The sequence below is a fragment of the Ceratotherium simum genome, chromosome 6 (genome assembly GCF_057802395.1).
Source record: "Ceratotherium simum simum isolate JZ-2026a chromosome 6, ASM5780239v1, whole genome shotgun sequence".
Classification (NCBI taxonomy): Eukaryota; Metazoa; Chordata; class Mammalia; order Perissodactyla; family Rhinocerotidae; genus Ceratotherium; species Ceratotherium simum.
Window position 1 is genome coordinate 33037127 of NC_141905.1, and position 14608 is coordinate 33051734.

General features: G+C 36.6%; 1 protein-coding gene and 1 pseudogene across 7 annotated transcripts in view; one reads left to right on the forward strand and one right to left on the reverse strand.

Annotated features, from left to right (window-relative positions):
* HERC4 (HECT and RLD domain containing E3 ubiquitin protein ligase 4) overlaps nucleotides 1-14608 on the forward strand; it is a 151867-nt gene that overhangs the window by 53474 nt on the left and 83785 nt on the right. For all 7 annotated transcript variants that reach the window (XM_087432136.1, XM_087432138.1, XM_087432139.1 and 4 more), the window contains one exon: nucleotides 2848-2978. In XM_087432136.1, the coding sequence (XP_087288262.1) occupies nucleotides 2848-2978 (131 nt within the window). The remainder of the gene's footprint in view (nucleotides 1-2847; nucleotides 2979-14608) is intronic.
* On the reverse strand, nucleotides 3058-13418 carry LOC106801357 (large ribosomal subunit protein eL21 pseudogene; annotated as a pseudogene).

Below are 14608 nucleotides of genomic sequence, written 5' to 3' on the forward strand. Positions count from 1 at the left end.
ACAGACATGTGGACAATCAAACGGATAGCCCAGAAATAAACCCATGTGTGTACGGTCAACTAATCATTGATAAGGTGCCAAGAACACACAGTGGGATAGTTTCTTCAATAAATGGTGCTTGGAAAACTAGATATCCACATGCAAAAGAATGAAACTGGACCCCTATCTTGCACCACTCAAAAAATGTAACTCAAAGTGGATTAAAGACTTAAATGTTAAGACCTGAAACTTATAAAACTCCTGGAAGAAAACATGGGGGGAAAACTACTTGACATTATTCTTGGTAATCATTTTTTTGGATATGAGACTAAAAGCACAGGCAACAAAAGCAAAAATAAACAAGTGGGAGGATGTCAAACTAAAAAGGCTTCTGCACAGCAAAAGAAACAGTTAACAAAATGAAAAGGCAACCTATGGAATGGGAGAAAATATTTTTAAACCATATATCTGATAAGGAGTTAATATCTAAAATATATAAGGAACTCACATAACTCAGTAGATAAAATAATAATCTAAAAATGGGGAAAGGACCTAAATAGACATTTTTCCAAAGAAGATATACAAATGGCCAACAGGTACATGAAAAGGTGTTCAATAGCAATGTCACAATCATCAGGGAAATGCAAACCAAAACCACAATGAAATATCACCTCATGTGTATTAGGATAGCTATTATCAAAAAAACAAAGGAGAAGTATCAGCAGGAATGGGGAGAAAAGGGGAACCCTTGTACACTGCTGATGGCATGTAAATTGGTGCAGCCATTATGGAAGACAGTATGGAGGTTCCTCAAAAAATTGCGAATAGAACTACTGTATGACCCAGCAGTCCCACTTCTGGATATCTATCTGAAGGAAATGAAAACAGGATCTCGAAGAGATAACTGCACTCCCATGTTTATTGCAGCATTGTTCGCAATAGTCAAGATATGGAAACAGCCATTGCCAGATGAATGGTTAAAGAAAATGCGATATGCACACACACACACACACACACACACAATGGAATATTATTCATCCATAAAAAGAGGGAAATCTTCCCATTTGCAACGACATAGGTGAACGTGGAGGGCATTATGCTAAGTGATATAAGCCAGACAAAGACACATACTATATGGTATCACGAATATGTGGAATCTTAAAAAAAAAAGTCAAATTCATAGAAACAGAGTATAATGGTGGTTGCCAGAGGTTGGGGGTGGGGGAAATGGGGCGATGTTAGTCAAAGGCTACAAACTTTCTGTTAGAAGATGGATAAGTTGTGAGGATCTAATGTACCGTGTGGTGACTGTAGTTAACAATACTGTATTGTATACTTGAAATTTGATGAGAGTAGATCTGAAGCATTCTCACCAAAAAAAGTGTGTGAGATGATAGATGTGTTAATAGATTGTAGTAGTTATTTTACAATGTATATGTCAAATCACGTTGTACATTTTAAATATATACAGTTTTATTTGTCAATTCAATTATACCTAAATAAAACTGGATAAAATAATACCAATTACAAAAACCATAAGAAAGAAAAATGAACACTTTGGATACTTCTATCAAAAAAGGGAATAATATTAATTTTATAAGTTTGATAATAGTATTGTGTTATATATTTTTATCTCTTAGAGGTATTTGCTGTTGAAGATACATATACGTTTATAAGTGAAATGATTTGATGACCACAATTTGCTTTAGAGTACTCCAGTACTTTTTTTTGCTTTAAAGTACTCCAAAAAGAGAAAGTGGCAAGGGCATTGGTGAAACAGGATTATCTAACTTTTGCCATTTGTTGAAACTGACTGATGGTTATGTGAAGAATCATATATTTTCTTGTCTTTACTTTTGTGTATTTGTTGGAAATTTTATTAATTTGTTTATTAATTTGAAATTTTATCTATTAAATGTTGAAAGCAGGATATAAAATTGTATATATATCTACAACTATGAGATGCAATGGAATTGAAAAAATACTAATTGTGCTTCTGTTAAAATGTCATCACAAATTACTTTTTATATACATAACCTCTAATCCAGTTATGTATTTTTATATAAATTTTTTAAAGGCCATCTATATTGTAGCAACTATATGCTAAGAATAGCTACGTTTGTGCACTCTGGTTGCCTGTACTCTTTTTGCAGAGCTTTTATGTTAAAAGCATAACTAGTTTGAAAACTTAAGACGATACTGTTTTTAGTGTTTTGTGAAATTTTATAGGTGTGTACTTGGGATTCAACAAGAATATAATGATAGTGAAAGGCAATGCAAAAAATAATTATTAGTATCTCTTAAATAATCACTTCATCAAAATATCTTATAGTGATGAGAACATAATTAAATACTTTAAAAATATGTGAAAATATTTAATCATTAACCTGGAACTCTCAATTTTAAAAAGACATTTTAGGGGCCAGCCTGGTGGCTTAGCAGTTAAGTGCACGTGCTCCGCTACTGGCAGCCCAGGTTCGGTCCCGGGCGGGCACCGACGCACTGCTTCTTCGGCCGTGCTGAGGCCGCGTCCCACGTACAGCAACCAGAATGATGTGTAGCTATGACATACAACTATGTACTGGGGCTTTGGGGAAGAAAAAAAGGAGGAGGATTGGCAATAGATGTTAGCTCAGAGCCGGTCTTCCTCAGCAAAAAGAGGAGGATTAGCACGGATGTTAGCTCAGGACTGATCTCCCTCACAAAAAAAAAAAAAAAGAGACATTTTATCTTGAAAAGTCAGCTATCATCTGTTAAATTGTGAAGATAATAGAAGAGAAAAATTGACTTCAAAGATTGATTTATTTTTTTGAAAATTATTTTCTTTTATCAGGTCGTATAATGATAAAAGGTTTTGTCTTTTTTTAGGAAGGTGGAGTGTTTACATTTGGAGCTGGAGGGTATGGTCAGTTGGGTCATAACTCTACCAGTCATGAAATAAACCCAAGGAAAGTTTTTGAACTTATGGGAAGCATCGTCACTCAGATTGCTTGTGGAAGGTAAGCTATTATATAAAAGAGTATTTTGGTCTCTATAACACAATTATTTAGGTGTTTTTTTTTTTAAGCAGTCCAGAGGGCTTTTATTTTCTTACACTGATGTTATGCTATAAATTCATAGGGAATGAATTCCAGCAGCTCAGGCTCCTTTCCACTGGTTCTTGCAAAGTGTGCTTCTCTGGGTGGAGCAGTCTGGTGCTTCAGTTGAACCCGAGTACCTTTCTCTTTGGCTTCCTTTTTTTCCTGATCATTTTCCTTCACGTTTCAGGAAGCTGTCTCAGCTCTCAGAGTGCTTAATATGCTCAATACGAACATTAATTCCCTTGGCAAGAAAATCTTGCTCTTAACTTGTTTACAACAGTGCTAACAGCATCCTTGGTAACACTGCAGACTCTTCCAGTTTTGCCATGGTAACATTCATGGGGCATTCATTTTTGAACAATGCCCGTTTTCTTGATATCACCTTTCTTGAAGATTTGCAGGTATGTGGCCAAAGGAACAACTCTATGTTTTCTAAAAGGCCTAGAAAACATATAGGGATGCTTGTCTTCTTTTCCTTTGTGTTGGTCATTTTTGCAAATTACTGGAAGATGGCAGCTCCCGCTGAAAGGAGGGATTTTTTTCTTACTGAATTAAGAATCTAGTAATCTAAAATAAAAAACATTCTCTCCTAAATGCCTTATTTGCTGCTGAGGAGTCATAGTAACCAGAGAAACATCTTTTTATATTATTTTATCTTTCTCTATTTGAAACAAATTTATCTGAGGCAAAATAGTAATAATGTATATGTAATATTGTATGTATTGTATATTGCATCACATGTGAAGGGAAACTATAGATCATCTTGTTTTTCTTTTTTAGCTTTTTTTCTTTGAAGAATGAGAAAACTTACCAATTAATTATTTAGCACATAAGATTAGTTAGTGGTGCAAGTTGAATTAGAGTACTGATGTCCTCATTCCCAGTTCTTGCGAGTAAATAGAAGAGTCAGAGCTTTGAAACTGAGCTTCACTTTTGGTGGGTTAAATTAGGTAGACTCTCAAGAAGCAGAATATACTTTGCTTGACTAATTAATGCAATTTTGACCACTTAGCTTAATTTTTTCCCACCTAGTATGTATTCTTATACAATATATTTAGTTGTGCCAACTGTTAACTTCAGATACATGGAATCACAATATAGGTAGCCTTTGGAGACTTTTTTTTTTTTTTATTGATGTTTTAATAGTTTTTAACATTGAAATTTTCGGTTGTACATTTTTGTTTGTCCATCACCATATATATGTCTCCCTTCACCCCTTGTGCCCACCCCCGACCCCCACTTCCCCTGGTAACCACAATACAGTTTTCTCTGTCCATGTGTTGGTTTATATTCCACATATGAGTGAGATCATACAGTGTTTGTCTTTCTCTTTCTGGCTTACTTCACTTAACACAATACCCTCCAGACCCATCCATGTTGTTGCAAATGGGACGATTTTGTCTTTTTTTATGGCCGAGTAGTATTCCATTGTATATATATACCACATTTTCTTAATCCAGTCATCAGTTGAGGGACACTCAGGTTGCTTCCACTTCTTGGCTATAGTGAATAATGCTGCAATGAACATAGGGGTGCATAAGCCTCTTTGGATTGTTGATTTCAGGTTCATTGGATAGATTCCCAGTAGTGGGATGGCTGGATCATAGGGCATCTCTATTTTTAATTCTTTGAGGAATCTCCATACCGTTTTCCATAGAGGCTGCACCTTTTTGCATTCCCACCAGCTGTGTATGAGGGTTCCTGTTTCTCCACATCCTCTCCAACATTTGTTGTTTTTTGTCTTGGTGATTATAGCCATTCTAACGGGCGTGAGGTGATATCTTAGTGTTGTTTTGATTTGCATTTCCCTGATGATTAGTGATGTTGAACATCTTTTCATGTGCCTATTGGCCATCTATATATCTTCTTTGGAGAAGTGTCTGTTCATTTCCTCTGCCCATTTTTTGATCAGGTTGTTTGTTTTTTTGTTGTTCAGTTGTGTGAGTTCTTTATATATTATGGAGATCAACCCCTTGTCAGATGTATGTTTTGCAAATATTCTCTGCCAGCTGGTAGGTTGTCTGTTCATCTTGATTCTGGTTTCGTTTGTCTTGTAGAAGCTCTTTAATCTGATAAAGTCCCACTTGTTTATTTTTTCTTAGGTTCCCTAGTCTGGGTAGGCATGTCATCTGAAAAGATTCCTTTATGACCAATGTCAAATAGTGTGTTGCCTATATTTTCTTCTATGAGTTTTATCGTTTCAGGTCTCCCCTTCGGGTCTTTGATCCATTTTGAGTTAATTTTTGTGAAGGGCAATAGCAGATGGTCCATTTTCATTCTTTTGGAGACTTTTTTTTTTTTTAACATCATGCTTGCTTGATTATCCATATATGTGTAGGTATGGTTCTCCATCATTAGCTCTCATTGTGGTGTTTTATTCCATTACATGTACGTATAATTATTTACTTCTTCTATTACTGATGGACATTTTGGTGCTTCCAGTTTTTGGCGATTACAAATAATGTTGCTTTGAACATTTATTATATAATATACATGTATTTCTAAAGTAGAATGAAATTGCTGGGTCATAGAGGATACTTAACTTGAACTTTACAGGTTAGTGTCACCCTGTTTACCAGAATGGTTATGCCAGTTTACATTCTCATTAGTATTATATGAGAATTCCTGACACCCTATATCTTTATTACCATATGATATTGTCAGACTTTTAAATTTTTGCTAATCTCTTGGATATATAGTTTTACCTGAAATGATTTTAAATTTGCATTTCCGTGATTTGGTAAGGATTGCATTGAATCTGTAGATCACTTTGAGAGGTAGTTGACAATATTAAGTCTTTCCATCCATGAACATGGGATGTCTTTCCATTTATTTATGTCTTTAATTTCTTTCAGTTGTGTTTTGTAGTTTTTATTGTATGTCTTTTACCTTTATACTTAAGTTAATTCCTTAGTATTTTATTCGTTTTGATAGCATTGTAAACGGCATTGTTTTCTTAATTTCTTTTGGATTGTTCATTGTTAGTGTATGGAAATGCAACTGAATTTTGTATGTTGATTTTGTATCCTGCTGCTATGGTGAATATTTTATTAGTTTTAATAGCTTTTTGGTGGAATCTTTAGGGTTTTCTACGTATAAGATCATATCATCTATATACTGAGGTAATTTTACTTCTTCCTTTCTTATTTAGATGCCTTTTATTTCTTTTTCTTGCCTAATTGCCCTGGCTAGAACTTCCAGGACTGTGTTTAATAGAAGTGGTCAAAGTGGGCATCCTTGCTTTGTTCCTGATCTTAGAGGAAAAGCTTTCCATCTTTCACCATTGTGTATAGTGTTTGCTGTGGGTTTTTCATATATGGCTTTTATTATGTTGAGATAGTTTCCTTCCATTCCTAGATTTTGAGTGTTTTTATCATGAAAGGGTGTTGAATTTTGTCAGATTTTTTTCCCGCATCACTTGAGATGATCTTCAGGGGTTTTTTCTTCGTTCTGTTAATGTTGTGTATTACATTGATTTTTTTGCATATGTTGAACCATCCTTTCATTCCAGGAATAAATCCCACTTGGTTATGCTGTATAATCCTTCTAGTATGCTACTGAATTTGGTTTGCTAGTGTTCTATTGAAAATTTTTGCATCAATGTCCATAAGGCATAGTGGTCTGTAGTTTTCTTTTTTTGTAGTGTCCCTGTGTGGCTTTGATATCAGGACAATGCTGGCTTCATAGAATGAGTTGGAAAGTTTTCACTCTTCAGCAATTTTCCAGCAAAGTGTGAGAAGGATTCATTTCTTTTTAAATGTTTGCTAGAATTCACCAAAGAAGCCATGTGGTCCAGAGCTTTTCTTTGTTGGGAGATTTTTGATTATTGATTCAATCTCTTTATAAATTATAGGTCTATTCTGGTTTTCTGTTTCTTCATGATTCAATGTTGATAGGTTTTGTATTTCTGGTAATTTGTACATTTCATCTAAGTCATCTAATTTATTGACAAATAATAGTTTATAGTACTCTTATGATCCTTTTTATTTTGGCAGTATTGGTAATAATGTTTCCATTTTCATTTCTGATTTTAGTAATTTGAGTCTTGTCTTTTTTTCATAGTCAGTCTAACTAAAGTTTTGTCAATTTGATTGATCTTTGCAAAGAACCACTTTTTGGTTTTGTTGACTTTTGCTATTTTTCTATTCTCTATTTGATTTATCTTAGCTCAGATTTTTATTTCCCTCTGCTGGCTTTGGGTTTAGTTTGTTCTTCTTTTTAGGTCCTTAAGTTGTAAAGTTAGGTTGTTAACTTGAGATCTTTTTTGTTTTTTAATGTATTTATCACTTTAAATTTCTCCCTTAGCACTGCTTTCCCTGCATCTCTTAAGTTTTGATATATTGTATTTTCATTGTCATTCATCTCTTAAGTCTTTTCTTATTTCCCTTTGGATTTCTTTGATTCTTTGGTTGTTTAAGAGTGTGTTGTTTAATTTCCATTAATTTTTGAATTTTCCAGTTTTCTTATGTTATTGATTTCTAATTTCATCCTCTTGTGGTTGGAGAAGATACTTTGTATGGTATCTAGACTTAATTTATGGTCTAGCCTGGAGAATGTCCCATGTGCATTTGAGAAGAATGTGTATGTTGTTGGTGAGTAGAGTGTCCTGTTAGATCTAGTTGGTTCATTGTGTTGTTCAAGTCCTGTATTTCCTTTCTTACCTTCTATCTGGTTATTCTATCCATTACTGAGAGTAGGGTATTAAAAATCACCCAACTGTTTTAGAACTGTATTTCTCCCCTTAGTTCTGTAAAATTTTGCTTCATATGTTTTGATGGTCTCTTATTAGATGTATAAGTGTTTTTACTTGTTATATCTTCTTGCTGTATTGAACCTTTTGTTAATAAATAATGTCCTTCTTTGTATCTTGTAACTTTTTTTGATTTAAAGTCTATTTTTTTCTGGTAATAGTATGGCCACCCTTACTCTCTTGGTTATTTGCATGGAATATCTTTTTCCATCTTTTCGTTTTCAACCAATTTGTGTCTCTAGATCTAAAGTGAGTCTTTTGTAGATAGCATATTGTTGGATCATGTTTTTTAATCCGTTCTGCCAATCTGTCTTTTGAGTGGATAGTTTAATCCATTTACATTTAAAGTAATTATTGAGATATAGGGACTTCTGTCATTTTGCTGTTCATTTTCTGTGTGCCTTATACTTTTTTTTATCCCTCATTTTCTACATTACTGTCCTGTTTTGTGTTTAGTTTATTTTTTGCAGTGAAATGTTTTAAATTCCTTACTATTTCCTTTTCTATATAATCTATAGCTATTTTCTTTGTGGGGTTACCATGGGGATTACATTTAATATCCTAAAGTTATAACACCCTAATTCAAATTATATCAGGTTAACTTTCAGTAACTGCAAAACCTCTGTTCCTGTATAGCTCTCTTTGCACCCCCTTTCAGTTATTGATGTCACAAGATAGCTTATTTATACGTTATGTGTCCAAAAACATAAATTAATAATTTTATGCATTAGTCTTTTATGTAGAAAACTAAATGTAGAGTTATAAGCCAAAGTTACAGTAATAGTAGCTTTTATAATCACCCATGTATTTACCTTTACTGAGATCTTTATTTTTTCATACGGCTTCGAGTTACTTAGTGTCCTTTCATTTCAATCTGTAGGACTCCTTTTACCTTTTCTTATGGGGCAGGTCTAGTAATAACGAACTTCTTCAGCTTTTGTTTATCTTTAAATGTCCTAATTTCTCCCTCACTTTTGAAGGACAGTTTGGCCAGATATTGGATTCTTGGTTGATTGGTTTTTTTCTTTCAGTATTTCGAATATATTAGCCCACTGCCTTCTGACCTCCAAAGTTTCTGATGAGAAATTTACTGATAATCTTATTGAGGATCCCTTGTATATGACGAGTCACTTCTCTCTTGCTACTTTCAAGTTTCTCTCTTTGTCTTTCAACAGTGTATCTCAGTGTGGATTTTTTTTAGTTCATCCTACTTGGAGTTCATTGGGCTTCTTGGATGTTTATGTTTTTCATCAACTTTGGAAAGTTTTTGGCCATTATTTCTTCCAATGATCTCTCTTTCTCTTTATCTCTCTGGAACTCCCACAGTGCCTGTATTGGGATGTTCCACAGGTCCCTTAGGTTCTCGTCACTTTTCTTCAGTCTTTTTTCTTTTTGTTCCTAAGACTTAATAATTTCAATGGTTTTATCTTCCAGTTCCCGAGTTCTTTTTTCTGCCTGCTCAGATCTGCCTTTGAGTTCTTCTAGTGAATTTTTCACTTCAGTTATTGTACTTTTTAGCTCCAGAATTTCTTTTTGGTGTTTTTTTTAGGTTTTCTATTATTTTTATTGATATTTCCATTTCGTTCATGTATTGCTTTCTTGATTTTCTCCATGTCTTCCTTTTGTTATTTGATTTTCTTTAAGACAATTGTTTTTTATTTTTTATTTTATTGAGGTCATAATGGTTTATAATATTGTGAAATTTCAGGTGTACGTTATTATTTATCAGTATTCTGTATATATGCATCGTGCTCACCACCAGTAGTCTAATTTTTATCCATCACCACATAAATGTGTCTCTTTATCCCTTTTGCCTAGCCCCCAAACACGTTCCCCTCTGGTAACCACTAATCTGTTCTCTTTGTCCATGCAGTTGTTTATTTTCCACATATGAGTGAAATCATGCAGTGTTTGTCTTTCTCTGGCTTATTTCGCTTAACATAATACCCTCCAGGTCCATCCATGTCATTGCAAATGGGACAATTTTGTCTTTTTTTTAAGGCTGAGTAGTATTCCATTGTAGATATATATACCACATCTTCTGTATCCACTCATCTATTGATGGACACTTGGGTTGCTTCCACTTCTTGGCTGTTGTGAATAATGTTGCAGTGAACATAGGGGTGCATAAGTCTCTTTGAATTGTTGGTTTCAAGTTCTTTGGATAAATACCCAGTAGTGGGATAGGTGGATCGTATGGTATTTCTGTTTTTGATTTTTTGAGAGATCTCCATGCTGTTTTCCATAGTGGCTGCACCAGTTTGCGTACCCACCAGCAGTGTGTGAGGGTTCCGTTTTCTCCACATCCTCTCTAACATTTGTTTTTTTTTTTTTGTCTTGGTAATTAATAGCCATTCTGACAGGTGTAAGGTGATATCTCGTTGTAGTTTTGATTTGCAGTTCCCTAATAATTAGTTTCTTGAACATCTTTTCATCTGCCTGTTGGCCATCTGTATATCTTCTTTGGAGAAATGTCTGTTCATATTCTCTGCCCATTTTTTGATTGGGTTGTTTGTTTTTTGGTGTTGAGTTGTATGAGTTCTTTATATATTCTGGAGATTAACCTCTTTAAGACAGTTGTTTTAGTTTTTGTCTATTAAGGTCCATCATCTGGGGTTTCTCAGGGGTGGTTTCTATTGTTTTTTTTTTTTAAAATAAACTTTATCTTTTATAGCAGTTTTAGGTTCACAACAAAATTAAGTGGAAGATACAGAGATATCCACTGAATTCCCTGCCCCCACACATGCATAGTCTTCTCCATTATCAACATTGTCCACCAAAGGTGGTATATTTGTTACAATTGATGAACCTACATTGACAAATCATTATCAGATGTACATAGTTTACATTAGGGTCCATTCTTGGTGTTGTACATTCTCTGGGTTTGGACAATTGTATAATGACACGTATCCCCCATTATAGTATCATAGAGAGTAATTTCACTGCCCTAAAAATCCTCCATGCTCCACTTCTTCGTATCCCCCTCCTCCATAGACCCTGGTAACCACTCATCTTTTTACTCTATTAGTTTTGCCTTTTCCAGAGTATCATATAGTTGGAATCATATAGGTAATATCATATAGATGGTTTTTATTTACCAAGTCCTGGATTTTCTTTTATTCGTTTATTAAAATTTCTACAAATCTTATTTGGGTAAATGGGTATGTGAAGATTTCCGAACTCTTCAATATTTATTGGCAGAACTTAGGTCCTTAAAGAAAGCAATTATGAAGGATTTTTTTCTAATTAGCTAATAAGTTTACTAAGGATTATTTTGAGGTTACCCACCCGTTCATATTCACAGTGTCATATATAAGCCAGCAGGTGGCAAACTTGAGATTTTTTTATGCTATTGCTCTTGTTGAAGATATACAAGTTTTGCTCCTGGCCAGCTGTTGTAATGCTCAGCTGCTTGTAGTTGTTGTGGGCCCTTCAGTCTCTTTATCAGGTATGGGGCACCCCAGCACAGTTGGCTGTAAGTTCTAATACCACATTTGTGTTGCAGTATTTCTTTTAAGTGAGTAGGCCCCCAGCGTGGCAGGTTGTTAAGCTCAGGGCCTTACAATTGCTGCAAGCCTCTAGCCTATTAGGTCTCTTGTCAGCTCCCTGAGGATTGCAGCTGGGTGGGGCTGGCCTCAGGCACAGGAACACCCAATTGTTTCAGGCTTTGGAAGGTGGGGCAAACCTCCTATGTGGGTCTTTGAGAAGCACAAGTCTTCTGCAGCTGACAAGCCCTGTTGCCCACAGGTCCTCGCACACAGTCAACACAGTCCTGCCCCGTGTGAGCGCCCCGACCTCCCCAAGTGGACCCAGTCTCTCCACCGCAGGAGCCCCACACACTCCGCCACCGCCCCACACTCTCTACCCGCTCCTTGTGCACACCCTGCCCCGCTCGAGTCGGCTCAGTTGCCAGGCTGCAGAGAATCCAGTCACCAATCTATGCAGGCCCACACGTTGCCTGAGGGCTTGTTGTTGGGTGGGGCCAGTCTCTAGGGTGGGCTGCCTGCCCTGGCTGAGCTGGATTAAATCGGTGCTCTAGCGGGTGGAGCAGACCCTGGGCTAGCTGGCCTCAGGGAGAACTCCAATGGCGTCTGTGTCAGCACGCTCACACCAGGCCACCACAATGGCCGCCGCCAATGTCCCAGTCCCTGGAGAGGTCTCACCCCTCACCGAGATACACTCAGGGCCTATTAGGTGAGTCTCTTGTCACCAAAGCACTGTGCACCTTTCTTTCTGGTGATTTTAGGATGCTTTCTGGAACGGGTGAGTTTGTGCGCGGGCCCTTTAAGAGCCAGTTTTAGTTTCTTTGTGAACCGGGTTTTCTGGGGGTGCTCCCCAATGTTTTAGTAGCAGGCAAAGTCAGATATTATGCTGCTGGTGTCGATTGTGCTGGGTCCACACAATGCCCACAGCGGGGGTGCTCCCCAGCTCAGGGCCCCGCGCCTCCAGGGAGGCTGCGTACCTGTGAGCTGCTCCCGGCGGCCGTGAAGCTGGCGGCTTGTGAAGGCGGCGTTTTTCCTCTCCGGGAGGGAGTCTCTGCCTCTTCTACCCCAGTTAGGATTGTCCGTTGTTGTAGGAGTTCCTCTTATCCAGTTTTCAGTTCTGTCTCAGGGGCAATTTTTCCATGAGTAGTTGTAAATTGGCTGTGTCCACGGGAGGAGGTGAGTTCAGAGTCTGCCTACGCCGCCATCTTGACTCCGCTCTCCAAGATATACAAGTTTTGAACCATGTATCCATGTACAACATGTAGCCTTCTCAGATTAGTTTCTTTCACTTAGTAATTTGCATTTATGGTTCCTCTATATTTTTTCATGGCTCGATCACTGATTTCCTTTTAACACTGAATAACATTCCATTATCTGGATTTACCATAGTTTGTTTATCCATTCACCTACTGAAGGAAATCTTGGTTTTTCCAAGGTTGGCAATTATGAATAAAGCTGCTATAAACATCTGTGTGCAGGTTTTTTTGTGCATTTTTAACAAGTTTTTGACTCCTTTTGCTAAGTAATGAGGAGAACGATTGCTGGATCATATTGTAATAGTATGTTTAGTTTTGTTAGAAACCACCAAACTGCCTTCCAAAGTGGCTATATCCTTTTGCGTTCCCATGTTGGTTTATTCTTTCCCTTTGAATGGGCCAGGCTTTCCAATTTTTTGTATGCCCTGTCTTTTGTTTGTTTGTTGTGAGAACTAGGTAATTGAATCTAATAACATGGTAACGCTGGAAATCACATTCTCTGCCTTCTCCAGGGCTAGCTGTGTTTTTGTTTTGTGATTGCTGTAGGTTCTATGTCAGTGATCAGCCTGAGGTGTAAATGTAAGGTCTTCTCAGGTCTTTTCTGAGCCTGCACCTTTTCCTGGCCATGCACAGTGACTTTCTAAATTCTCCTGTATATGCAGTTACTTTTGAATGTCCTAGATCTTAAGTGTCTGACTCCCAAACGTGGAAAAAGAAAAAGAAATGAAGGGGAGGAAAAAAGAATAAAATAAAAGGGAACCAAACACCAGCCCTGTAAATCCTCTGGAAGTCTCTTCAGCTGGAGGGTTTGCAACAGTGGTTGAAGGGGTGCAACAACAGCTTACCCCGTAAACCTTTGTACCTGCATCTCGGTGATCAGAAGCAGGGATCAGAGCACCAGTCTCAAATATAAGGGCATTGCCTTATTATTATTACTAATTATACATTATTGCGTACCCTGGCTCCCACAAGCTATCTCCAAGCTACTCTTGGAGCACATGCATGGCTTTCTGTCACAGGGCCTGGGGGTAGTGGATAGGTAGCTGCTACTATGCAAAGAGCTGAAATTGACCAAAATTAATTGCTGTTTACCACCCAAGCCTCCCCCTAGAAATTGCAAGCCTTTAATAAACTTGAGAGTTCCAAAATAGTTACATTAGACAGATTCTGCCTCAGTGGGGAGACAGATTCCTGGTGCTTCCTTCCTGCTCTGCTGTCTTCTCAGAATCATCCTGTCATAGCTTCATCTTTGAAAACTCCTTCACTCGCCTGCTCTTCAGTGCCACTGTTGCTATAAATTAAGTTCCTTGTGTATGTGGATCTGTTTCTATGATCTCTATTTTATTCCTTCAACCTGTGGATTTGTCGCTGTCCCACTTTCACATTATGTAATTTGTATGACACTATAATAAATTCTGCTGTTTGGGATAAAGCAAGTCCTTGCTATTCTTCCTGTTCTTCAAGAATGCCTTGGCTGTTTTTGGCTTTTTACTGTCATGGAAATTTTAATATCAGCCTGTCAAGTTCTCTCCAAAAAGACATTTTGGGGTTTTGATTAGTATTGCATTGAATCTCTAGATTAATTTGTGGAAAAGTTATCTTTACAATTTTGACTTTTCTAATCAACTTCCAAACCTTTTAAATGTCTTCTAATAAAATGTTTAAAATTTTTCATCATAGAGGTCCTGTACATCTTTTGGTAGTTTTATTCCTAGGTACTTCTTTTTAATGCTATTATTTTAAAAATTCTACTTTCGAAGGTGTCTTTGGCATGTAGTAATAGTTGACATTTATATATTGATTTTAAATCCAACCATGTTGGTAAACTCTTATTAATAACTTAGTAATGTATAAAATCATATTATCTGTGAATCAGTTTAGTTTTGTTTCTTTATTTCTAATACTTATGCTTAATGTATTTATATAAATTTCTTGCCTTAATGTCCTGGCTGGGACACCAGGATAATGTTCACAAGAAGTGCTGAAGATCAAGCTATCCTTGTCCTGTTTCCTCTCTGTGGGAAAACTTGCAGTTAAATACACAGTTAAGTGTCATAT